Genomic DNA, 25,460 nt, shown 5'->3' with positions numbered 1-25,460 from the left:
ACAAGAAAGCAGACCCATTTCTACTCCAAAGACCCGGACAAAAATCTCCAGATGCCCCTGCCAAGTCTTTATTTTCTTTTAATTTGCACTAATTCCCTAAAAAGTCATTTTTAAGAACTTCTGGATAAAAGGCAGAAGGAACTCTTTTAAAAATGTATGTTTAGGCCAGGCGTGGTGGCACATGCCTGTAATCCAAGCACTCTGGGAGGCTGAGGCAGGAGAATCGCTTGAGGTCAGGAGTTTGAGACCAGCCTGAGCAAGAGCAAGACCCTGTCTCTACTAAAAATAGAAAAAATAGCCAGGTGTGGTGGTGCGTGCCTGTAGTCCCAGCTACTTGGGAGGCTGAGGCAGGAGGATAGCTTGAGCCCAGGAGTTTGAGGCTGCAGTGAGTTGTGATGACATCACTGAACTCTAGCCAGGGTGACAGAGGAAAACTGTGTTTCAAAAATGTGTTCATTGATTTTGTGGTTGATAATATATTCATCTGGCTCAAGACTTTAAAATGAAGTCTGCCTCCCACCTTTGTTCCTTGGCCACCCAGTTCCCCGGCCAAGAAGCAAACAATAGACAGTTTTCTTGTTTATTTTTCAATAGGTATTTGATGCATACATAAGCCAATGTGAATATATCCTCCTTTTCTCCCTCCACCCCTATTTATCATCCACAAGCTAGCATGTGATACACATTGTTCTGCATCTTGCTTTTTCTGTTTAACAACGTACCTCAGAAATCTTCCCAAATTAGCACATGAAGAGCTTCCGTGACATGTTTTACAGCTGTGTAGTGTTCCAGTGTATGAATGAATCCTAATTTATTTACCCAACCTCTGGGGGTCAGATAGTGAGGGTGTTTCCAGTCTCTTAGTACCATATACAATGCTGCAATAAACAGCCTGTTCAGACATAATGTCATATACATGTGTGTATCTGTGGGACAAATCCCTGAAGAATTTCTGGGTCAAAGGGTAAGGTACATATGTAATTCTGATAGATACTTCTAGATTGTTCTCCAAAGAGGTTGCATCAATTTACACTCCTACCAGCATTGTACGAAGGTGCCAATTCTCCACACCCTTGTCAATCTAATAGGCAAAAACTTTCATGTCAGTGTAGTTTGATTTGTACCACTCTGCTCATGCATGTGGCTGAGTAGCTACTTATGTTTAAGGCCCTTTGTGTGCTTGTTTTTTGGTCTGTGTGTGTGTGTTTTTTATCCTCTGCTTACTTTTTTGTGTATGTGTTCTTGGTATTTTTCTAATCGATTTATAGCACACCTCTTTATATGTTAGGAGAACTTGTTACATGAGCTGTAATTTCCCCAGTGTGATATTCCCTTTGAACTTGCCTTTGGGATATTGCTCAATAGAACTATCTATTTTTCTACAGTCAAATTTGTCAGTCTTTGCTTTCATGGCTCCTGGGTTTTGTGCCTTGCACAGAAAGGAACAGGACGCCCCCCTCCACCTTTTTTTGTCGGTACAAGCTTAGAATGCCTTGCTGGGTTCTGTAAGGAACAGGACAGCTCCTGCTCTCCAAGAGGTCCCAATTTTAGGGAGACACAGAATAAACTGACGATTACAATTCTGTTGTCATAAATAGCATGGGGCACAACAGGAACCTGGGCAAGGCACCCAATCCAGTCTGAGTCGGCCAGGGAAGGCTTTCTGAGGGAGGTGGCACGCGGGTACGTCCAGAGGCATGTACAGGAATCAGCCTGTGCAAAGGCAAGAGGCAAGAAGCAACACGGCTTGTTCGAGACTGTCCAGTCTGGCAAGAGGGCAGGGAGCCCACAGGGTTGGCGTGGGGTAAAGTGTGGGGCTAGAGGGGAGGCAGAGGCCAGACCACCGAGGGCCGGTGTGTATTGCCCGGGATTCAGAGCCTGAGCCAGAGACAGTGAGGGGACAGCAGCCGGACTCACCAGCCACATGGAGGAAGAGCTAGAGACAGCCCCAGGTAGAGGCGGGGCCCTGGCTCAGAGGCTTCTGCCCCTTGAAGTACAGGCTGCCAAATAAGAGTGTCAATTTCAGACATAAATGCTCTGTTCAGTCAAACTTCCAGAATTCTATAAAAATCATCAGGGAAGCTAGCATCCTTTCTGAGAAACATTTCTACCCGAGGTGATGACAACTTTAAGAGCTTGGACCCTTAGCGGGGAAAGCTGTGGTTGTCACTCCCCATCAGCACCCCACTGGCAGGTGGGGCCAGGTAAGCGCAACTGCCCACGCCTCTTAGCTCTAGTCTGGCACAGGGGACACCAGGGGTCTTTAGGCCCAGTCCATGCCCATACATCCAGACCCCCACTCAAATTGGGTAGCAGAGGTGCAGGACTGCCGTGGGTGGGAGACGGAGTGGCAGGCCCCCAGCAACGGGGCCTCCAGCTGGCCTGGCCCGGAGATATCTCTTTCCTTACAGCCGACAAGGCTCAGTCCTGCTGAGTAGCCACAGCTGTTTTCAGGGCTACGAGACAGGGGCCTGCGACCTTCTGTTCTTCGATGGCCTTTCACACAGGCGTTTTGTGGCTGGTCTCCCTGGGCAACTGTCTTCCCTAAAGTGCCCAGCACAGAGCTGTGCGTCAAAGGCATCAGTGAACATAGCGGTTTCTGTTGCAATTGGACAGCCTCCCCATTTATAGCAGGTCGCTGAGGGAGAAGAGGGGTGATGTGGACAGGACGGAAAATGAAAACCTTGTGAATGCGACTCTGGGATTGTCTCTGGATGTCAGTCTCAAGGCTCCTCCCATGATCCACCCCTGAACCAGCCACAGAGATTGGTTCTTGATGCCACCACTTTTAGTCCTACTTTCTTTAATGCCCTAAGGCAATTTTATCCCAAAGGCTCCCATAAATCAAGTGCTGTGGAGATAAAGGCTCTTGGAGGCTGCTGGAGCCTTGGTTCCAGCCAGCAGGCTTCCTGGTCCCAAGACACCTCTTACCCTCAGTGCTCGCAGGGCACGCACGGGGTACCCCCTATGTCTGGCCTGGAAGCCAGGAGGGCAGCAAGCCAGCCCCAACCTGAGCCCCAGATAGGCAAACAAGCTCCTCTCCACAGTAGCCAAACAGCAACTAGGTCAAAAGCAGGGCAGGGAGGGTTTCTAGGCCAGGGTGCATGGTCTGTCTGGCTCTACCTCCTCTGTTCATGTGTACTGTGGGAGGGCGGGGGGCCCAGACCCCCAGGCACCCCGCTCAGGTGCAGCAAAGCTGGAAGGATGAGGATAACAGAGGAAACCAGGAAGCAAGCAAGGGGCCTGGGACCCAGGGCAGGTTCAACCCTACGGTGCTTCTCTGTCACTTGCATAAAAGGCCAAGTCAGCTTAGGGTCCAGGATTCCATTTTTCCCAAATGGAAAGGCTATTTCAGTAAATGAGACAGGCTATTTCAGTACCTGTTATGAAAGCTCCCTGGGACATATACATGTCCAGCTTCAACTGGACATTTACATTTAGTAAATTGGACATTTACTATGTTCCAGCCACTTGGGAGGGTGGGTATTTTGCACACATAATCTCATTGAATCCTCTTAACAACTCCATGAGGGTAGGCTAATGATACACATGAGGAAAGTGAGGGTCAGGAAGGCCGAGTCCTGAGCCAAGGTCCCACTGCTAGTATGAGGCAGAGCTGGGATTTGAACTAGGGGCTGTCCGGCTTCAGAGCTTTTTGTCCTTAATCACCACGTTCTACAGGGACTAAGGAGTGCTGGTCAGTCGTCAGCCCGGACCCTTCCCCAGCCTCGCCTAGCAACGCCCCCAATCTCTGAGACCACAGACAGGCTGCAAAGGAAGGAAGGAGTCTCCTAAATGGGTATTTTCGTTATTTCCCAGCACCCCAGTCTCACGGCCTGGTCTGCAGGAAACCTCAGAGTCCCGCCAGTTCACAGGCTTCTCTGACTCCGGCAGCCGAGCACCCCACCAAAGGGCCAAAGCTCTCACGGCTCAGCCAGGGCTCTCCAGTTGTGGTGTTTCTGGACGAGACGTAGAGGTGAGGTTTCTCCACCACTCAGTCCTCCTCCCGTGAGGACAGCTCGGCAGCGTGCTCACCTGACTTGCTGCACCCATCACAGGAAAAGGTGGGCAGGGGCTCCATGCAGTAGCACCTCCTGGTTGAAAGCTGGGAGCTGCACCTTCGGTGCAGTTTAACCTGGAGCAGGTCCAACTCCTGGGAGGCTCAGAGCAGGCCCAGGCTAGGTCCCTACTCAGCAAAGGGAGGAATCCTCACCGTATGTTGCCAGCGTCCATCTTCTTCACCAGCTTGTCCTGAACCCACGCTGAATACGGAGGGACGCACGTGACAGAAATCCCAGTTCAATTCTGCTGGAAGCCATCATGCTGGGAGAGGACTTCTTTCACTTTGTCCACAATGGTCCCCACCTCAGCCATGGCCCCCAGACCTAGGAGCAAACTTCTGCTGTGGCCAGATGGTCTGCAGACCCCCGCTTACTGCCCCTGAGCCCTCCACCCCAGAGTCCGAGGCCTGAGAAGGCCCAGTCTGCCTCTGCCTACGTCGACCCTGTGAAACCCCTCCCAAGACCCAGGCCAGCCCTGGGAGTCATTCCCGCAGCCATCATTAACTGCGTGGGAGCTGCGTGCCGGGGACTGTAGCAGGCACTGTACACACGCTACCCCATTTTAGTGGGGATTGTGATTCCCATCTTCCAGCTGAAAAAGCTAAGCTCAGAGGAGAGTGGTGTGCTGAAGCCACAACAGGCCGAGAACTGAACCCAAACATGACCCCAAAGCCGAGCCCCTTCTGGGGCCCTGGGCTGTGAGCCTGGCAAGATGCCCACCTTGGTCTCCACACACCAGCTTCTTGGCCACACAGGGGATCTCAACGTAGCCGAAGGCCTTGAGCTGGTCCACCTGCTGCGCGGTGATGGGGTGCTCCCACATGGCAGTGTTCATCGCCGGGCAGAAGAACAGGGGCTTGCTGCGGTCCCAGGCCCGGATGACACAGGTCTGTGAAGAAGGGCAGGGGGAGGGGGTGTCCTGGTGCTCTGCCTGCCACCCCTCTCCAGCCCTCCAGGCTCGCAGCCAGCCCAGCGATGGCCGTGGGATGACCACACAGCCTGTCTGTGGGGAGCTGTCTCATGTCCCCGCGGCTGTGTCTCCTTGCCCCTGCCTCCCCACAGGCCCTGGCACGGATAACTGACCTTGAGCACACCAGGAGGTGCTCAACCAGTGCTCACAATGGCCTGGTCAGCTCCAGCAAGTCTCCCCTCCCGTATGGAAAGGTCTCCCTGTACCCAAGCCTAAGCCTTCTCCACGGGGACTCACACCTCTCAGGTCAAGGCCAGCGTGGGGAGAGGCAGGCTTTGCAGTTCGCCAGAAAGCTAAGAACCAAGAACCAGACTGCGCATCAGATGGGGCCCACGCAGCCGACATCGGCTCCACTTTTAGGCCACCGAAAGCCTGGGAGTGAAAACATCTAACGTGTGACAAAAACTTTCTCATATATATGACCTCATGAACCCACACTGTGACCCTATAAAGAAGGTGCTGCCCCATTTCACAGATGGGAGCTGCAGTTCCCTGAGAGGTGAGCAGTGATCCGAGGTCCCCCCAGACAACACCAGCACCTACGCAATCTGCGCTGCATTGCGCAGCCTTACCGGCCCCCGAGTCTGGGCCATCGCACCAAGTCTCACACCTGACCAAGCCGCTCAGAGTCCTTAGAGCTGTGGGCTTTGGAATCACGTAGCCCTGAGTTCAAATCCTGGCTGTGCTGCCTACCGCCAGCTGTGAGAACCTGGACAGGTGACTGAGTGCTGGGTCTCAGCTTCCTCTCTGCAAAGGCCCCTCCCTGGGCGCTGTGGGGACTGAGGTGAGAATGTCTATGAAGCTCTTAGCACCGGGCCTGGCGCAAAGAACAGGCTCCTGCTCTCACCACAGGCCCAGGCTCCCTGGGCCGAGGGCCGCCTGGGGAGAAAGAAGCGCCCCTGTGGTCTGACCGCTCTGGACACCTCCTCCAGGGCCAGGAGCCCCTCGGGGCGACGGTGGCTGGAACACCCCTCCCATGAAGTGGGCCCATCTGGGGAAAGAGCTGGGGAGTCCAGAGAACAATGCCAGAACAGGCCAGGCCTGTGCCTGCGCCCCTGGGTGCCCCCGCCCTCTCCTGGGGACAGGGAGGAAGTGGACGGCAAACAGCCTCGGGATCTGGCTGCTTGCGTCATCCCAGACAGCAGCGTCGGTTTCCCATCAAGCCCTCTCGATGCAGCCACCAAGCTACGAGTGGACAGTTTCAGTCACAGTTCCTCTTGGCCCTGTGCCACCTGCCACTTTTGCAGAAGCCAAGAGCATGCCTAGAAGAGCCCCTTGACTGTGCGTGGGGTGGGGGTGAGGGCTGGGCTGGCCCTCAACACAAAGCACAGCAACCGGAGCAGAAAGGCAGCACCTCCGCCCCACGGCGTGCCTGGCCTTCCCCACACCTCACCTCAGAGCTCAGAGCTTCCTGGACAAACCACAGCTCCCTCGAACCCACCGGCAGCAGGAGGGGAGAGAAGGGCTTTGGTTCCCACGGTCACTCCCCCGGCTCAGGAGGGGGAAGGCCTGGACCCCGGTCGGCAGCCAGACTGGTGAGGACGGAGGCTGCCTCCTCCTTCTGGATCTGGTTGCCTTTATAGCACAAACGAGGCGCCTTGGCCCCTCAATGGGCCACGGGGCAGAGGAAGATGGAAGTTCCCAGGCCAAAGGCTGGGGGCCAGGGGCACAGGTTCACACCTGGCATGTCACCCTTGCGGCACCCCAAGTTCTGGGCACCGGAAAGGGAGAAGATCTGGCAGGGGAGGAAGCGAGCTAAGCTTCCTTGCAGGGACATAAGGAGAAAACATCTACTGAGACAGGACACAGCCACACACCAAGGGCTCTAACAGTTCAAATTTCGTAACATTTGAGATTCCCTGAAATATCTGTGCCTTCAACTGAAACCCTTTGAGGCAAATGGTCTGAGGGGTGGTCCGAGAACGTGTTCCACTGCCCAGCCAACCCTGGAGGAGGGAACCCCAAAGACTTCTTGGAGTGGTGGCAGCTTTGAAGGAAAAAGGGAAGCAGTGCTTTCAGGAGCAAAGAAAGGGACCGCAGAGAGCTGGCCCAGGCCAGGACTTAACTCCGGAGGCCGGTGTGCTTATCACACTACTGCTGCCGACTGGCCTGGATGCCGGTGCGATGGTGCTGCTCACACACAACTCCGACCCACTTGGATGAAAGTGGCCAGGGCCTCCCCTGCCCCAGCTGCCCAGTCGGCCCTGGCACCGGCGGCCGGGAAGCCTTCTTGCTGGCACTGCTCCCGGGCCCACCCCTCTCTGCGCTCCCCACCCGCTCCGGGCCACACGGGCCCTGTGCTGCTCCTCTTGGGCCCGCCCTGGCACTCCTGCACATGATGCTTAAACCACTGGCAGATTCTCCCAGGATTGCCTTAAGAGCCCACGACAAGCATGCAAGGACGTTAATCTCATGTCTGATCCCAAAAAATCCTGACCCAGCTTTGTTCTTCACCTTCTTCCCCATGTTAAACTCTGAAAACGCCCGGCCGTTTGTGAAAGTAAACTTGCCAGTTAGCTCATACACGTAGCAAGTGTCTACCCAGTGCCTGCCACCTGCCCAGCATGGTGCAGGGTGGCGAATCCACTGTCAAAGGACAGACTGGGGTTATTTAAGGTTGGACCACTTACTAGGGGATACTCCCTCCCCCCATGCACGGTGGCCAAAGCCCCTCTTCTTCCAGACTGTCCTGTGAGCCCTCAGCACAGGCCCCCCCCAGTATATGGTAGGTGAAAACTCAATAAATGGCGGGGGGATAAGGGAGAGAGAGGAAGGGGAGGAGAAATCACGCCCACGTCTTCCCAGGATGGCCACATAAACAAAGGCAGCTCCTCTTTAGGGGCACCAGCTCCCTGGCGGTCTCTTAGGCTAAGACAGTCCCCACTTTGGGCTTCTGTTTCCTCCACCGTCAGTCAACTCATTTCTCACCCCGTTTTTCTTCGCTCTTCCCCTAATATATACGAAAACTGTATCTCAGCCTTGTGGCTAAAGCTTTGAGGGAGATATGTGATCAGGAGAGACCCATGAGGAAGTGCACCCCCTTATCAGACTGCCCACAGGTGTGCCAGGTGGGCGGTGCCTGGCCGAGCAGCGAGGGGCAGGTGAGAGGTGGACACCCTGGAGAGCAGCAGCGTGTCAGGCCGATCACCAGGACGGGGCTTCTGCCCACTTGCTGGAGAGGACGTGAGACGGGGGGCGGGGCAAGGGGACTACATTCTCCTGAGCAATCTGGGCCCACAGTAGGAGGCTTCCCTGTACAAGGATGTCTGCAGCTCAGCAAACTGGGACTGAGGCCCAGGGAGGGATGACGGTACCAGGGAGTCACTCACAAGCAAATTGTCACAGATGCCGCTGGCCACCTTCCCCAGAGTGTTGGCATCAAGAGGAGCCACCAGCATGAGGTCTGCCCACCTTCGCAGGTCAATGTGAAGGACGGGGTCAGAGCGGTGCTTCCACATCTGGCAGAGGGGAGGAAACGGGGTCACTCTCCCAGCATGGAGGAAGGGGGGTGGAGGACCAAAGCAGGCCAGGCACCATAAGCTAGGAACCCCAGTGGACCACTGACCCACCCTGCCCAAGGCCAACACCGTTCCCTCTTGCAGCTAAGCCGGCGAGCACTGGCCGGGGAGCCAGCCGCCTGACAGAAACCAGGCCTGAGGAAACAAATGCCCCTTGTCTCCCTGAGCTATTCCCTTTATGGTTTGGTTTTCAAGAGAACTGACATCTGGCAGGGAACTCCTGGCCTGTCTGCTTCAGGCGGATGCTTGGGTTGTCCAAGCCAGTGGAAGGGCTCCAGAGCGGTGAGAAACGGCGGGGGTGGGGTGGGGAAGACAGGCCAGCCAGAATGTTCTAGGCCGAGTGTTTGGAAACGCCTGGCAGGGAACCCCTGTGAGGTCCACACTCAGCGTCTGGGGGATGGGCCAGGGCCCCTCCTCCGCAGGGGAGCAGAAGTGGAGCCCGGCGGCCGTGGGAAGACAGGCGCTCCCTGACGCTGGGAGCCACGTGGACAAGGGTGGTGGGAACAGAGCTTCTCTGTGGTTTCATCAGCCCAGATAAGTACAAGGACACTCAACCTCAGGCACCAGGCCAAAGCCCAGCTCCGCCTGGGTGGGAGGGGACTGTGGGCCTCCTGCAGGCCAGAAGCTAGACAGATGTTTTCCTCATCACCTCTGCCCAAAGGGCCCTGACTGCTGCCTTGAGCCCAGCCCGTCTGCTCTGGCAGCCAGACCGTAGGCTGCAGGGAGGGCCGTTCCATCCTGCTGGAGGACGTGCAATGGGACTCAGCCCGGGGCCCGGCACTGACCTCCCATTCGTCAGCATCGCTGTAGAGGGTGACAGGAACGTCCTGGGGGCTGTAGAAATGTTTGGCTCTCTCAGTTGTGACCACTGCTACTTCCAGCTGTCACCAAGAAAAAGTGGAGGGAGGGAGAGGAAGGAAGGAAGAAACTGTTACCACCAGCCACAGGCCTGGGGGGGCGCATGAGGCCAGGCAGGCCAGGGCTTTCTTTCCAGCCTGGCTCTAGGGAGGACTTTTCCTCCTTGCAGTGAGCCCATGTTTGCATAGCCACTTCCGCTGTCACCCAAAGGTCAGGCCCTGCCAGGTGTGGCCGTTTCACTTCCCTATCTGAGGGGTTGCTGAGGAATGAGTCACCAACTGTCCAGTGTATATAAAGCGGCAAGCTCCTGCCACTCAGGCAGAGTGAGGCCCAGTGGCAGAGGCAGGTGGGTGACAAGAAAGAACCTCAAGACAATAGGGCCACAGAGGCCACGACAGACAGGAGGAGGGGCTGCCCGGGGAAGCTCACAGTCCCAAGTGCTGTGCCCCCCCGCGGCCCTGCCCTCTGCAAGCCAAGGGAGCTGGGGTCCGGCACACCCTGTGCACATCCAGGGCCCCATAAGAAAGCGCAGCCCTTCACGTACTTCTAGGAACAAGGCCTGGTGGGCTCAGGCTGCAGACAGGTGCCAGGAAAACCCAGTCTGCATGCCCTGTGCTCATGGGGTGAGAATGAGGTTTGCCTTCACACTGCCCATTTACTAATAAATGACCAATGCAAACAAGGGTATGTGTAACGTGCTTAACAGAACAAACGGCTGTGAGAAACAGCACAGGAGAGTGCGAACGGCACTGGCTGGGCTGGCCACCATTTGTGAAACAAGATTTTAAACTAACAAGCTGGCAAAGAGAAGGGGCCCAGAGGAAGTGGCTGGGAGGGAAGGGTATAGGAAACCACATCTTCAGGGGAAACCACGCAGTCAGGAGAGGACATTCATCCAGGAGAAAGAAGTGTCAAGCGTGACAAGGGAAGAATCATGGACTAGCCAGAGCAGTGGTCCTGGGGAGCAGTGACCGAGCCAGATCTAGCCTGCAGACACACTGTTCGGCCTGCACCAGGTTATCAACATTTCTGAGCTAACATATACAAATTGAAAGATTTCACTCAGAAAGTCCGATTTCCTAGTTTTGGTTTTTTTTTTTTTTTTTTTTTTTGGTGATAGAGGCTACAGTGCAGTGGCGTACAGCAACCTCATGGCTCATAGCAACCTCAAATTTCTGGGCTCAGGTGATCCTCCTGCCTCAGCCCCCCAAGTAGCTGGGGCTACAGGTGTGCGCCACCACACCTGGCCAATTTTCCTATTTTTGGTAGAGATGGGGGGTCTATACTCTTGCTTAGACTGGTCTCGAACTCCTGACCTCAGGCGATCCTCCCGCCTCAGCCTCCCAGAGTGCTAGGATTACAGGCGTGAGCAACTGTGCCCAGCCATTTTCTTTTTTTTCTTTTCTTTTTTATCCACAAAAATGTTTATTAAAAAGAAAGATGAAATTAATCACTTGCAGAACAAAAAAAAAGGAGTCACCTGGGTGAAGAGATTACAAATGACAACTCTATTATAAACTGCAAACCTCGTCCTTACACGTTTACTTCAACATTTCCTGTACATCTGGCCAAAATGTCACACACTAAATTGCTATTAATACATAAATTAAAACTGAAGTTTTCTTTCATCTTGTGTACAGTTCTCAGTATTTATCACTAAACTTGCTATTCACATATGATCCATCTTAAAAAAAAACAAGAAATAAATTACAAAGCAATGACATCAGCAAGAATTATTTTTCCTAATGAAAAGAAACCCTTTTCTTTCCCCATAGATTAGTAACTTAGGATATGACATTTTTCAGTGTTAGTACCACATTCACATAGTCCTCATTATAAAAATTATGTATTTGAAGCAAAATATTTGTAGGTTGAAAAAAATTTAGTTATCCATCTGAACTTGAACCTGAAGACAAAAAAAGCCATGTCATGGGGCTAAAAGGCACTCACACCCACTCAACCCCATCACCTGCCCATGGGGGACGCAGTCAGCTTGGGGCCTGGCCCTGCTAGAAAGGCAGACACGTCACTTGGACCAGTGGGGGAGTGGACGAGACGGAAATGTTGCACGCCCGGCCGTTGTCCTGGCTTCTTGTGAAAGCCTGGAAGCTCTGCTGCTGCTGACGCACAGGCCGACCTGGCAATGACTTGGTGCGTAGAGCAAGGGCTGCCTCTTACTCATGCCAGTTCCACCTAGTCCCCACTGGCCCCTACTGTCTCACTGAGGACCTGCTCATTTGTTTCCAGCCTGTTGTACAAGGCAGGGTGGGAAACACATTCTGCACAGCACCTAGGAGCAAAGCTGGGACCAACAGAAGTCTCAGAGAGGAGGACTGAGGAAGAACTTCAGAAGGTCTGGGGTTCCCAGCTCTACTGACTTATTCATTCTCCATCCCGTGCTCCCTCAGAATCTACCATTCCAGAACTTGGAGTCCCCTCTAGGACATCCCTGAACAAGCTTTGTCCAGTCCTGAATAAGATGGCGAATGAGCAGGGCCGCCTACCCCTCCCTGGAACCCAGCCCTGGAGATGCCACTGGGCCGGGGAGAGCAGAGGGAAGTGGGACTGTGCTGAGCTTCCGGTCTTCACGGGGAACACCAGACAGTGATGAGGTAAAGTAACAGGCGTAAGCGTAAGAAGGATGATGTGTAACTTTCAAACCAGCAGAAGAAAATTCAATCTACGCAATAAAGGGCAGGAAAGGAGAAAAAGAAACAGAACACATAAGCAAAAAGCATTAAATAAAATGCCAGAAGTATAATAGTATTAATAATTAGAGTAAATATATAAGGAACTAAACTCCCTCAGTCAAAATTCGGATTCTCATCTTAGGTGTTTTTTAATCCATCAATATCTTGTCTAAAAAGACACATTTAAAACAAAAGAATATATAAAGGTTAAGTAAGGCAGATTAAATTCTGTTCCCTCCTAGAAGCCCACTAAAATAGAAGTAATTTTTTTTTTTTAAAAAGGTATAAACTCCCAAATACAAAGAGAAGAGAAAAAAACAACACCAATTAAGACATGTCAGCCGGACAAGGTGGCTCACGCCTGTAATCCTAGCACTCTGGGAGGCCGAGGCGGGAGAATTGATTGAGGTCAGGAGTTCGAGACCAGCCTAAGCAAAAGCGAGACCCCGTCTCTACTAAAAATAAAAAGAAATGATTTGGACAGCTAAAAATATATATATATATATAAAAAAATTAGCCGGGCATGGTGGCACATGCCTGTAGTCCCAGCTACTCAGGAGGCTGAGGCAGAAGGATTGCTTGAGCCCAGGAGTTTGAGGTTGCTGTAAGCAAGGCTGACACCACGGCACTCTAGTCTGGGCAACAGAGTGAGACTCTGTCTCAAAAAAAAAAAAAAAGACATGTCAAGGCATTTTTGGAGGATGGAAGTGGAAGGAAGCATTAGCAGATCAGATCCTGCAAAATCAGACTAGATTAGAAAACTGAATGCCAAGAGCCTCCCAAGTAGCTGAGACAAGGCCAGTTAGAGGCACGCAGCCAAGAAAAGCCTCAGGACCCGCAGGCAGTGAGGACATGAGGAGGCGGGCACGTGGCAGAGACAGACAGGAGGACCCCCAGGTCTCCTCCCCATCCCAGGCAGCTAGACATATTGCCCTTCTTTCACCCCAGCAGGACTTTGAGTTGCCAAACTTGGCAACACTTGGCACCACACAGGTCAAAGAAGGAGTCCCAGAGTAGAAGTGACTATCTATAGGACCCGTGCCCTCTTCCCCTACTTGACCCTAAGAACATAGGGTCTGCCAGGCAGGAGACTGGTAGCATCTTTTCTGGAAAAACCAAATGACTCTGGGAGTACAGCGGTGTGGTAGGGAAGGAAAACTTCAGGCACTAAATTCAGAGGTCCCCCAACAAAACGTGTCATCCCCAGCTGAGTATCTGGTAGCGAAGTCCCTGGAGTGAAGATGGAGTTGCAATCAGCTTCTGGTACCCAAATAAGAAACGCCAAGGAATATCAGATATTTGAGTAGAGCCCTCTAGCAAGAAAAAAGAGATTACACAACAAATGGAAAGTAGAAACTCACAGGCAATGCAGGGAAAAGAAAACTTAAAAAATCACACCCATGAAACAAGAACATAACACTTTTAAAAAAAATGAACATTCAGGGAACAAAAAAGAATTCTTGGAAATCAAAACAATAAATTGTTACACAAAAAAACTCAATACAATCCTAGCACTCTGTAAGGCCGAGGCAGGAGGATCGCTCGAGGTCAGGAGTTCGAGACCAGCCTGAGCAAGAGCGAGACCCCCATCTCTACTAAAAATAGAAAGAAATTATATGGACAGCTAAAAATATATATATTAAAAAAAACTCAATACAAGTTTAGGATAAATCTCCGAGAAAATAGAACAAAAAACCGAAATGGATCATAGTAGGAAAAAAAGATGAGAAAACCAGAAGATCCACTCAGGAGGTCAAAAATCTGACTAATCATGAGTTCCAGAAAGAGAGAACAGAAAGACAGAAGAGGGAAAGTCACAAAAGAAATAAAGTAAAATTTCCCAGAAGTAAAGAACACAAAGGTGGGAGCCATTTACTCTGCCTGTTGGGGTCCCAGAAGGTGTCCCCACTGTTAGGTTCACCAAGACCTGAGTATCACACCCTGAGTGTCTGTCAACGGCTGAGCCCATATCAGCTCTTCTGGCCGCCACATCCCCCTGCTGATGTATATGGAGTTTGCAATCAGCAAAAACTTGAAAAAGTTCTCACCCCTGCTGCTGCTGCTAAGCCACAAGCCCCAGATTTCTATCCGAGCAGTTACTTTTCTGGTCTCCAGTGCAGGCCCTCACATCTCCCTGGTAAATGCCCCCTTATCAGACTGGCCCACCGTGTGCTCAGTCTATGGAGAGCTCCTGAGAGCTCAATCCTGTTGTTCCTCCTGGCCTGCCCTCAGCCAGCACCACCAGCAGCAGCTCCCAGGAACACTAATCCAATCATGACCAGAATAAGGTCAAGGGCAGAGACCTTGCACAAGGTCCACAGGCTGGGGTGGGGTGGGGGAGGTATGGGGAAAGAACCAAGAACAAACACTTTCCAAATAGGGTCTTCCACTGGTTATAAACATGCTGACAACATTCCCAAGTGGTCCAGTAGAGGTCCTAGGATTCCATCAAAGGCCTCACCTAAATCCACAAATACTTTGTCTAATTTCCAAAACATATAATAAAATCGGTTTGCCTTGTTCCTGGTGAGCGAGCCCAATCCAGCTTTTCTCAACACTCGTAAGCCTCATCTGTAGTGACTGTGGAGCCCACCTCCTTCACCTTGTGGATAAATGGACATTAGCCACCTCCAGCCCCTGGCCCCTCTGTTGCTTCCCACACTTCCTTGTAGGTCACCAGCCACAGCCCTATGACCTCAGCACCCCAGGTCAGGAGATGAATTGCCCAACTTGGGTTCAGGTCCTTCCCACCACTGTAAGCTCAAAAGCGAAGATGAAACAAAATGAGACTCAAGGACTCCCTCCCACTTCTTCCTGCCCCCTGCCAGTGTCACACTGCTGGCCTCCAAACCAGGCACTGTTTCACTGCTCTTCTTCCAAATACGTGTGGTAGCTCTTCTGGTCGGCCTGAGATTTACCGTCAGCTGCAGCCCGCTCTGGTGGCCTCTGGACCATACTCTCCTTCATCTCTGGGTACATGTCCTCCTCTTCAATTCCTCCGACAGAGGGCTTCCAGGTGGTCGCGTCAGTCTCTGCTCCCATGCTGCCTTCTTTTCCCCGTGGGACCGCCATCTTTCATGTCTAAGAGATTCCCAGCCATCCTGGACCATCTGCTACTGAAGGATACCCCAGGTCCATCCCTCTCTATTCTGACATTTGGAAAGCTGCATCCTGAAGATTTAGTACCCACACTCTGCCCACCTCCCACCACCTGCCAGTTCTCAGAGTGGAGGACCACACCTAGGGCCAGCCTTCAGAAACATGCCCAAATTGGTAACACCCTGCTCAGGGGCTCCCTCCTCCTCCTCAGCTTGACCCTTTCTTCTCTCCCCTACACCTGCCTCAAGGTTTCAGAGCCTTCATACTGCCCCCTACCCCCATTACCCCCTGAGAAGCCCCAACCAGGGGTCCTGTTAGGCCTCCCACCCTAGGCAATAGCCCTGCTTGAGGTTTTCCCTCTGAGCTCTTTGCCCAACCTCTCAGCCGATTCACTCTATGGCTACCCTCCCAGGTTATACAGTCACACTGTCAGGGAGCCTCCTGGGGTCAAGGTCTTCACCTAAGGAGTAATGTGAAGAGTATGTGATGGGCATTTCCTTCCTGATGCCCCTTCCCTGAGCCCACTGAAGCAGCTGCCTCTCCTTGGCAGTGACCCTGACCCCAGAGCTGTCTGGCAGGACCAGGCTAGTTTTTCTGGTTTTAGAGGGATGTCACCTGATCTGATTCATCAGTCCTATAACCTTTGTTCTTTTATTTTCATTCACCCCACCAACAGGCCCTGAGTCTGAACACATTTTTTGAAAAAAGCATGTTGTTACCTTCTATGATACTAAATAATTCAGACTATTTGCTCATTTACCCTGAATTTTTCCCAGCAAATGCCAAAGTGCCCTGGCAGGGCAGCAACACCCTGAGGGCAGGAACTTTCTTGGCTTTCTCTTACATTCTCTTGGGTCCTGGTAGGAGAGTCTCCCATACACCACAGAATTCCTGAAAGCCAGTTCTATGCTTGGACCCCTGAGAACAGTTTTTATATCTAATTTTTTTTTTTTAAGAGATAGGGTTTTGCTCTGTCATCCAGGCTGGAGTGCAGTGGCATCATCACAGCTCACTGCAACCTCAAACTCCTGGGCTCAAGCAATCCTCCTGCCTCAACCTCCCAAGTAGCTGGGACTATAGGTACAAGCCACCACACCTGGCTAATTTTTTTATTTTTGTAGAGATGGAATCTCATTATGTTGCCCAGGATGGTCTTGAACTCCTGGCCTCAACTAATCCTCCCCCCTGAGCCTCCTGAAGTACTGGGATTAAAGGTGTGGGCCACCGCACCCAGCCTATATGTAATATTTTGAACCTGAATCTCTTTGTGTAATGTGACTGAGGCTTGGCCAGACCCTATTATATAAGCTGCCTGCATTTTGTCTAGCATTTATAGAGATTCCTTCCTGAAACCAGTTGGAAAGTCTGCTTTACTTTTCTCTACTGAGAAAAACATCAAGAATCCTAATCTGGATTCCAGGGCTCCTTGGAGGGTCAGAGAGGAGAAGTGGAAAAGATTTTGGGGTGATAACTCCACATCTACTTAAGGCCCCTAGTCCGGCCAGGCTGCTTCTGGGGTAGACTATCAAAGGAACCTGTGGAAAAGTACTTCACAGCCACACTGAGTTTCTACCTCCAACCCCATCCCTGGCCTCTACTCATTAGAACCATGAGCCAGTAGCACCACCCCTAAGTTATGACAACCAAAAATATCTCCAGACATTGTCCAATGTCCCCTGGGAGGTGAAATCACCCCACTTGAGAACAGCTACTCTATGACATTATCCAGAACTCTCTGCAGTGATGGAAACGTGTCCTACCTGTGCTGTACAGTGTGGTAGTCACTAGTCACGTGGGGCCATAAGCACCCGAGATGGGGTTGTCGTGACTGAAGAACTAAATTGTTGGTTTTATTTAATTCTAATTAATTTAAATTTAAATTTGGGCCAGGCATGGTGGCTCACACCCATAATCCTAGCACTTTGGGAGGCAGAGGTGGGAAGATGGCTTGAGGCCAGGAGTTTAAGATCAGCCTGAGCAAGAGTGAGACCCCATTCTACAAAAAATAAAAAAATTAGCTGGGCATGGTGGTGCATGCCTGTAGTCCCAGTTACTCAGGAGGCTGAGGCAGGAGGATGGCTTGAGTCTAGGAGTTTGAAGCTGCAGTAAACTATGATGATGCCATGGCACTTGAGCCTGGGTGACAAAGTTAGATCCTGTCTCAAAAAAAAAAAAAATTTAAATTTGACTGTGGCAAGCACTATCATATTAGATAGCACAGCTCTGGAATATTCAAGTAAAGGAGAAGAACCTTGCTGGAATACACAGCCGAGGGGCTGAAGAAGAGCAAGCGTTTCTAGTAGGGCGTGTGATGAAGCCTCCACAGGAGGCTGAGAGGGTTCTAAAAAGGTTGCAGCAGCCATGGGCTTAACTTGTGACAAGGCAAGGAACCCAGAGCTTCTGTGGCTCAGGCACACACAGCAGAGGACCCTGACGCTGGGTCAACAGTGCTCACACTGGCATGCTCCAGATCTGTACCCAGGGCCTGGTGAAGCTACCACTAACCCGAGCATGCAGGTGGCAGGTACATTCTAGGAAAAAGGATTCTTGGTGCCCAGTGCAGCTGGCACATGAGGTGGGGGAGCTGTGGAGGAGGTGGCCTCGTTAACAAATCCCCGAGGGAGTCCCGGTTGGCTGAATGGGCATCCTGATATGGCCCACCAAACATTTACTGAGCCCACTGATGGCATGAGTAGCAGCTCTGCCCTCAGCAACGGCTCAGTCCAACAGGCAGGTGGGGTACATAGAACACTCACTATAAAGCAAGGCAGGCCGGGCACAGTGACTCACACCTGCAATCCTAGCACTCTGGGAGGCCAAGGTGGGAGGCTTGCTTGAGATCAGGAGTTCAAGACCAGCCTGAGCAAGAGCAAGACCCTGTCTCTACTAAAAAATTAGAAAAAGAAAATTAGCAGAACAACTAAAAACAGAAAAAATGAGCTGGGCATGGTGACGCGCACCTGTAGTCCCAGCTACTCGGGAGGCTGAGGCAGGAGGATCGCTTGAGCCCAGGAGTTTGAGGTTGCTGTGAGTTAGCCTGATGCCACAACACTAGCCCGGACAATAGAGTGAGACTCTGTCTAACAACAACAACAAAAAAAAAGCAAGGCAGACCGAGGTAAGAGTCCATGATTCCTGGGGATTCTCATCCTCACGGGACTGGTTAACTTGAGGGGAGAATGAGCTCCGGATATGAGCCCCTCAAGTTTACTCACTAATAGGACTCAGGAAACCTGGCCTCAAGCCCCAGCTCTCCCACCTCACTCAGTGGAAGGTCTTGGGTGAGTCCCTCTTCCTCTGTCCCTGGTTCCCCTATGAAGCATGAGACATTTGGACCACATGGTCTCTAGGGGCTCATCCAGTTTACTGTACCATCCCTTTTGTGACCCTTCTCCCCCCGCCCCCCACACTCTCTCATCACCCTCCACTGGGGGTTGGTATTCTGCTCATAACAGCCCCTCCCGCCAATCCTGTGCCCTTCCCCAGCTCAAGAAAATTCTCAGGATGAGACCAGAGAGGTGGTCCGCAAGGCTCTCCACAGGCGCTGCTCTGAGGTATCAGGGAAAGGCCTGGGTGCAGCACCCTCTGACCAGTGGTCCACAGAGCTCACCAGGGAGAGAAGCAGGCGAGAGAGCCGCCGGGCAGGGGAGCAAGGGGCCAGCCAAGCCAGCGGGGGCACAAACAAAGGCCGCAGAGTTTCCGCAGCAGGACCACAGAGCAGGCTGGCAACCCCTACTCAGAAAAAAAAAGGAAAACCCCAAACCAGGCCTTATGTTGCCTTTCCTCAGCAAGCATTGAAAAAAAAAAGCACAAAGTTACAAAGAACATTCCATAATACCCCACCAAAAGCCCCACCGACTTAAAAAAAAAAATGCACACATAGGTTGAAAAATTAAAACTGAACAGAATGAAACAAAATAAATGCAAGTCTCCATTCCTGTCCCGACCCCCTACACAAGAACCACCACCTCCAGAGGAAAAAACTGCTCACAGTAACTCACATATGTGAATGTACAAAAAGAATCATGCTATACACCAGGCATCGGCAAATTTTCTCTACAAAGGACCAGATGACAGCTTAGGCTTTGTTGCGACTATTTAGTAGTGTAAATGCAGCCACAGGAAATATATATAAATGAATAGGGTGGCTGTGTTCCAATAAAATGTTATGTACCCTGAAATCTGAATTTCATATCACTTTTATGTCTCACAAAATATTATTCTTCTTTTGACTTCTTTTAACCATGTAAGGCCATTCTTTGCTGCAGGTTATACAAAAATAGGCACTGGGGCAGACTGGGCCTAAGGGACACAGTTTGCTAGCTCCTACACCTTGCCTATTTCATTTATATCTTGAGGATAGTCCCCCATCAGCACAGAGAGATCCACCCCATTCTTCTGAACCACTGTCTCCTAACCCATTGAGAAGCTGTACAATAAGCATACTCTATTGTTGGACATTTTGTTTGTTTCCACTTTTGCTTTGAAATTATAAACAATGCTACAATGAATATTCTTGTACATCGGGTGAACTTTTGTAAATACACCCTGCAGGATTTAATCCAATGGGTAAATCAAGGGCTATGAACATTTTTAATTTCTCTAAATATTGTCAAACTCCAGGAAATCAGAATTTATTTTATACGGCATATGAACAGGGGGCCCTTTCTCCCTCATCCTTGACAGCCCAGGATGTCCTGACACACGGTCTAGAAACGATTTCTTCTCTTAGCCCAATGCCTGCCAACCCCGAGTGGGAGTTTTTCTCTACCTCTACAAATCCCCTTCCAGCTCTCAGTCATGCTGACACGGGCCCTGGCAAAAGCCAGAACGGTATGTCTTCTCCCCCCAAGTTTGAAGGGTATGGGTGAGGAGTTCAGGAAATGCCACCCCAAAATATGCCACTTTGGTGTGCTGATTATTTCAAACTGAGGGCAAGTGGGGAACAGCAGATGCAGAGAGGGCTTTTTATCTGCCTACAGATCTCAATTGTCATGAATCCCCACCTGGGAATCTTATCAACCGGGGAAGATTAACCTATTGACACCCCCTCGCCCAGCACAGCTTTTATTACCTGATAATTTTGTATAACAGGGCAACCTTTATTCACCACACATTTCCTCCCCTCACCCTCCCATAACTTGTGTGGCCACCATCCCCAGAACCCCCAAGCCCCTATTCCTTTCTGTAGCTCAGGATGCTATACAGGCTCCAAACATCTGACTCCTCTTGGAGTCCCACATTTTGTGGGACTCTCGTACCTTAGGTACATAATCAAATAAGGTTTCTCTCCTGTTGATCTGTTTATATGTCAATCGAATTCATGGCCCAGGCAGGGAACCTAGAAGGGTGGAGGGAAATCATTGTTCTGCTAACCCAAGGAAAGAAACTCACTGGGCTGACAACCCAGACCTAACTGCTGCCCCATCACACGCCAACTGCAAACACCCTGAAGCTCTTGGGCCCCAGGACCACCTCTCAAATTGCCTTTGTGTCCTAGTCCTTTTTGCCCTCACATCTAGAATCTTCTAACACCAGTGCCAGAAGAGGTGCTAGAGATGGATCACTGGGGTACCTGTACCTCCTTCACTGCACAGATAAGAAAACTGAGGCCACAGAGAACTGACTTAGCCGGAATCCCAGCCCCAGAAATTCTCTATGCTCAGCTGCCTCTCTTGAGGATGGCTGCCCCCCTCCCCGTGCTCCCCACCACACATAAAGCTCCAGAACTTCTTTGCCAGTGGCTACTCTCCCCAGCTGCTGGTGTGTGAAGCTCATGGCTAAACCCACCTCTCCCCACCACCCCGCACAGTCTCCCTGCTCTGGCCGCCTCCCGGTCAGTGGGTCTCCCAGGATGGCTGGACATACTGGTGAATCAGGAGCAGCGTTGAGCCAGGTCCTCGGAATCATCTGGCTCCCTGCAGCCCACAACCCAGTTGCTCATTTGCCAGTCAAAATCTGTGCACCTAAAGGAGCTCAGGAAAGGCTCGAGCATGGGAACCGCGACTCAGCCGGCAGACCGCTGAAAGTGACTGCTCCACAGGACAAGATGATCCTGCGGGTGACGGTGACAGCGGTGGGGGGACAGGGAGATGAGCACCATCAGGGGGTAAAGGGGAGTGCTCAGGGGAAAGGCCACCACCTGGGGACAACACTAGGCAATCCAGGGATCACCTTTGCTTACCAACAACACACAAGGACCCCACCAAGCAAAGCTGGGCTAGGTGAGCCCTGAGCCCTCTACCTGCAGGATGAAAGGGAGAGGGCCCCTGCATGAGCTCTTCCCACGTGGGGTTGCCCCAAACCACGTGGCTGGCCCAAAGGACATGAAACACGGGGAAAGGCACGGGTGAAGGCCAGGAAACACACACTGCTGGGTGCTTCAGCGTGCCAAACTCTGAGCCTAGTTGTTGGCAGAATCATCCTTATTTTAAAATGAGAAAGGCAGGCTCCAAGTGGCTGAGTCAGGGGAGCCCTCCCTCCGAGTTCAGTGCCCTCTGGCTGCCTCACTCCAGCCAGGAAGGGAGAGCCAAGTCCTGTTCCAGACATGGCCTGTCCCCTCAGGGGGCCCAGGCTAAAGGGCCTGGGGTGGGCTGGAGAGCCTCCCTGCTCCAGGCAACCCCTTCCTTCCACTCCCATAAACACTGGCTGCGTGGGCTGGGAGGAAGTGGTGGGGTTGCCATTTCCCTCCGCTCTGAGGCTGCCCATCTGTTTCCTGGGATAGGACTCCCTGCCCCTACCCACCCCCAGTCCAGAAACTCACTTGCTCTGGGGCTATGGGAAAAGGAAACTGCATGGCTCCCTCTCTCCCCAGGGGGTGGTGGCAGGGTTCTCAGCGCTGCAACTCCTTTCAGGCCTCCCACCCTCATGGCTCTAGCTGGCCAGCTCCCCCAACGGCTCTGGGCAGCACTGCTCCAAAAGCACAGTGCCCAGTCTCAGAGCAGCCACGAGACTCTCCTCCCTCCCCACCCTGGCCTGGCTGGCATCCCTGGCTGGCAGCCTCACGACTTATCCCAGCCTGGGAGTGGGGTGAGGGGGGGTGACTTTCTGGGTGGAAGTCTGTGGAAAGTAAAGAAAAGTGAAACATGTCCCAGCCCAGCCCCTGCCGTGGGCCCCACGTGGCCATCTGTGAGTGAGCACCGCCCCCTGCTGAACAGGCCAGATCCAGCTGCCTGGGCCACCCCACGGTAGGTGCTGGGCAGATACAGGCAAGGAGAAAGCACAGCCTGGGCCCCAGAGACTTCACAACGACCCACAAAAACTAGTACCTAGTAACACAAGCAGTGCCGAAGCAACCTGTGCTTCTACATCAAATGAGTTTAAAACAAGGGGCAAAACTACAGGGCAGGGGCAGGCAGAGAAGGCTTCTGAGTGAAGGGTTTGTGCAGAATGAAAAGACAGGCCGGGCACAGAGGCTCACACCTGTAATCCTAGCACTCTGGGAGGCCGAGGCGGGCAGACTGAGCTCAGGAGTTCGAGACCAGCCTGAGCAAGAGCGAGACCCCGCCTCTACTAAAAATAGAAAGAAATTATATGGACAGCTAACAATATGCATAGAAAAATTAGCCGGGCATGGTGGTGCATGCCTGTAGTCCCAGCTACTCGGGAGGCTGAGGCAGGAGGATCGCTTCAGCCCAGGAGTTTGAGGTTGCTGTGAGCTAGGCTGATGCCACGGCACTCTAGCCTGGGCAACAGAGCAAGACTCTGACTCAAAAAAAAAAAAGACAGACAGAGAAGCAGAGAAAGCAAAGCAGTCTGGCAGGGGCCCAGCCAAGCAAAAGCCACCAAGGCAGGGGGTAGAGGGTGGGGGCAGCAGGGGATGAGACAGCCCAACAAGGGGCCCTGGAGGCCAGACGAGGAAGTGGGGCTACTGCCTGTCAGATTTCACATGGTTTAAAGCTTTGAACTTCTGCACCAGAACCCCCAAATATAAAACTGATCCAAGCTGAAGCAGTCTGGCCAAGGACGGGGGCCTAGAGTCCCCAACCCCAACACACAGTGATGGCCCTTAGGGCATATCTGAACACCCGAAGGAGCAAAATTTGAAACCAGAGCCGCGGGCCTGAGGGAAGCCCTGAGGTTTCAGAGCATTTGACTGACAACCATGGGACCTAACCAGGAGGACAGAGCCAGTGTTCAAGATGGAGTGAAGTAGGGACGGGGGGCCCAAGGCGACAAAGGGGACTGAGAACTCGCTGCATTTCTCCAGCCGGCCCTGTGCCCACACAGGACCTCTTGGAACCTCAGGGTCACCATATGGGAGCCCAAACCCTCCACTCGCCAACACACCCTTTCCCAGTCCCCGCCCCACACTCTGTCCACACTATCTAATCTGGCTCTTGGTAATACTGTGCACCGGTCTCTGTCTCCTGTGTCCCCCACAGACCAACACACACAGAGGACCTCTACAAACACGACAAGAAAAAGAAAACCCCACGCACTGCAGAGAAATGGGCTGACCTCGGGGAGCAGTGGCTGTCTCGTGCCAGAGGCTACCACGCTGTCCAGTGAGGATACTCACCCCAGGAATGTCCAAAAGCTGTGACACCAGAAGAGGCAACTTCAGGGCTGCAACACTCCCAGTGACACCCAGGAGAACATGGAATTTTCTCTCCATCGAGGGTGCAGCAGCAGAACATGAGGCCTTTGGTTCCATGTGGGATCCGGTGGCTTCAATTTCTGGGAGCCTGCCAGGCCTGGGCTCCATGAAGCTCTGTCAGGATTTGGGATCTAAAAGCAGAACAAGGGGCGCCGCCTTCCTTCACACATTTGACCAGCATGTACTGAGCATCACGTGTCAGCCCCAGGCCAGATGCTGTGGGTGCTGAGGGGGTCCACAGTCCCAGCATCTGGGAGACACAGTTTGATAAGAAAGCCAGACACCCTCCCCACATATGGGCCAGTCACAATGCAACGTGGCAAGTGCTATGAGGAAGGGCTGCACCAGGGGTGCCGTGGTGGCCCAGAGTGACTGTCTCAGGAAGTGACACTGTCACAGCAAAGATGACATTCAGGTTGAGTCCTGAAGGACAAGTAAGTTTTCCAGAGAAGGAAGAAATAACCTGGGAGGAAGGAGAATCTTGTGAAGGGGAAGCGTCCTGCAGGAGGCCGGTGGGTCCAGGAGGCAGGGACTGGCCCGGCACCAAGGGTGATGTGGGGCAGGCAAAGGCCAGGAGGTAAGGCTGGAAATCAGGTCGAGGCCAGAATGTCAAGGGCGGGAGGGCGGGGGAGAAGTTTTGGTTTCAGAAAGACGGTGCTGGCGCTGGCGACAGTGTGGAGGGGGCCCTGCTGGTGGAGAGACCAGAGGGGCAAGAAGAGCTCTGCAGCAAGCTGACTGACCAGAGGAAGTGGCAGAAGGGGCTGGGTTCCAAAGATGCTTGTGAGGTGGAACCCTAGGCTGTTCCTGTCCCTGTCCCTGTAGATAAGGCTGGGCACCACCCTGAAAATCAAAGCCCAGGGAGAGAGAAGCATAAAGGGGATGTAGGCCGCCCACGAGAACAGCTGGCTGGTTTCCTCCTCTGGCTCTCAGACGTTGCTAGAAGTGCGTGCTCCTGACAATATGGCTGGTGGACACACCAAAACCTACACTTGGGCCGGCTGGGCCAGCAAAACATATGTCATCAGCAACAGTCACTGAGGACCGATTACAGCAGGCACTGGGTGAAGGAATTGAGGAAGACACGGCCGCTGCCTTGGAGGAATCTGCAGATGAGTTTAAGGAGACAGGAGTCACACCTAAAATTATTTGTGTTAGGTCCTTCTCTGGGATGTACCTTTTTGGTGATCACTGGCTCAATTTGTACATCAGTTTCCTTGCCTCTCCCCTCACCAGCAAGCTCCCTGAACGTGTGACCAGGTCTAACTGCCAACCACCAGTCCACCATCAGGCAGTCCTGAACATCTGCTGAATGAATAATAAATTGTACCGGAGGTGGTGTGAGGCAGGGGATAGAAGCCTGGCCTGTGAATCAGAACCCTGGGACCCTTGTCCATGGTTGTGCTCCTGACCTGGTGTATGACCTTGGTCCAGGGTCATTCCCTTGTTGGACCTATCTCTTCATCTGAAAAATGCAGAGGTAGGACCAGGTGATCTCTGAAGCTCATTCTAGCAGAAACCTTCTAAGGCAATGCATGAAAGACAGTGGTAAGGGACTCCCTATACAAGACAGAAAGTCCTAGAAGATGCACTCAAAAAGGACAGGATCAGGAGGGAGAGGGAAACCCAGGCAGACCCCAAAGGAGAAGTGCTGGTGAGTCGTCCAAT

General features: G+C 52.4%; 1 protein-coding gene across 2 annotated transcripts; it reads right to left on the bottom strand.

Moving 5' to 3' along the window:
* Positions 1-566: 566 nt before the first annotated feature.
* Positions 567-24,018, bottom strand: PPCDC (phosphopantothenoylcysteine decarboxylase). Of its 2 annotated transcripts, XM_045532371.1 has the most exons (5): positions 23,718-24,018; positions 9,335-9,430; positions 8,361-8,489; positions 4,782-4,950; positions 567-4,385 (listed from the first exon to the last, which is right to left on the bottom strand). In XM_045532371.1, the coding sequence occupies exons 1-5, from the start codon at positions 23,901-23,903 to the stop codon at positions 4,300-4,302; spliced, it is 666 nt and encodes a 221-aa protein (XP_045388327.1). In that variant the 5' UTR covers positions 23,904-24,018; the 3' UTR covers positions 567-4,299. The 2 variants fall into 2 exon arrangements, with proteins under 2 accessions (XP_045388327.1, XP_045388317.1); XM_045532361.1 differs by lacking the exon at positions 567-4,385 and having other exon boundaries at positions 4,569-4,950.
* Positions 24,019-25,460: the final 1,442 nt, after the last annotated feature.

Source organism: Lemur catta, chromosome 1 (genome assembly GCF_020740605.2).
Source record: "Lemur catta isolate mLemCat1 chromosome 1, mLemCat1.pri, whole genome shotgun sequence".
Lineage (NCBI taxonomy): Eukaryota > Metazoa > Chordata > Mammalia > Primates > Lemuridae > Lemur > Lemur catta.
This window is presented reverse-complemented; position numbering and strand designations above follow the sequence as displayed.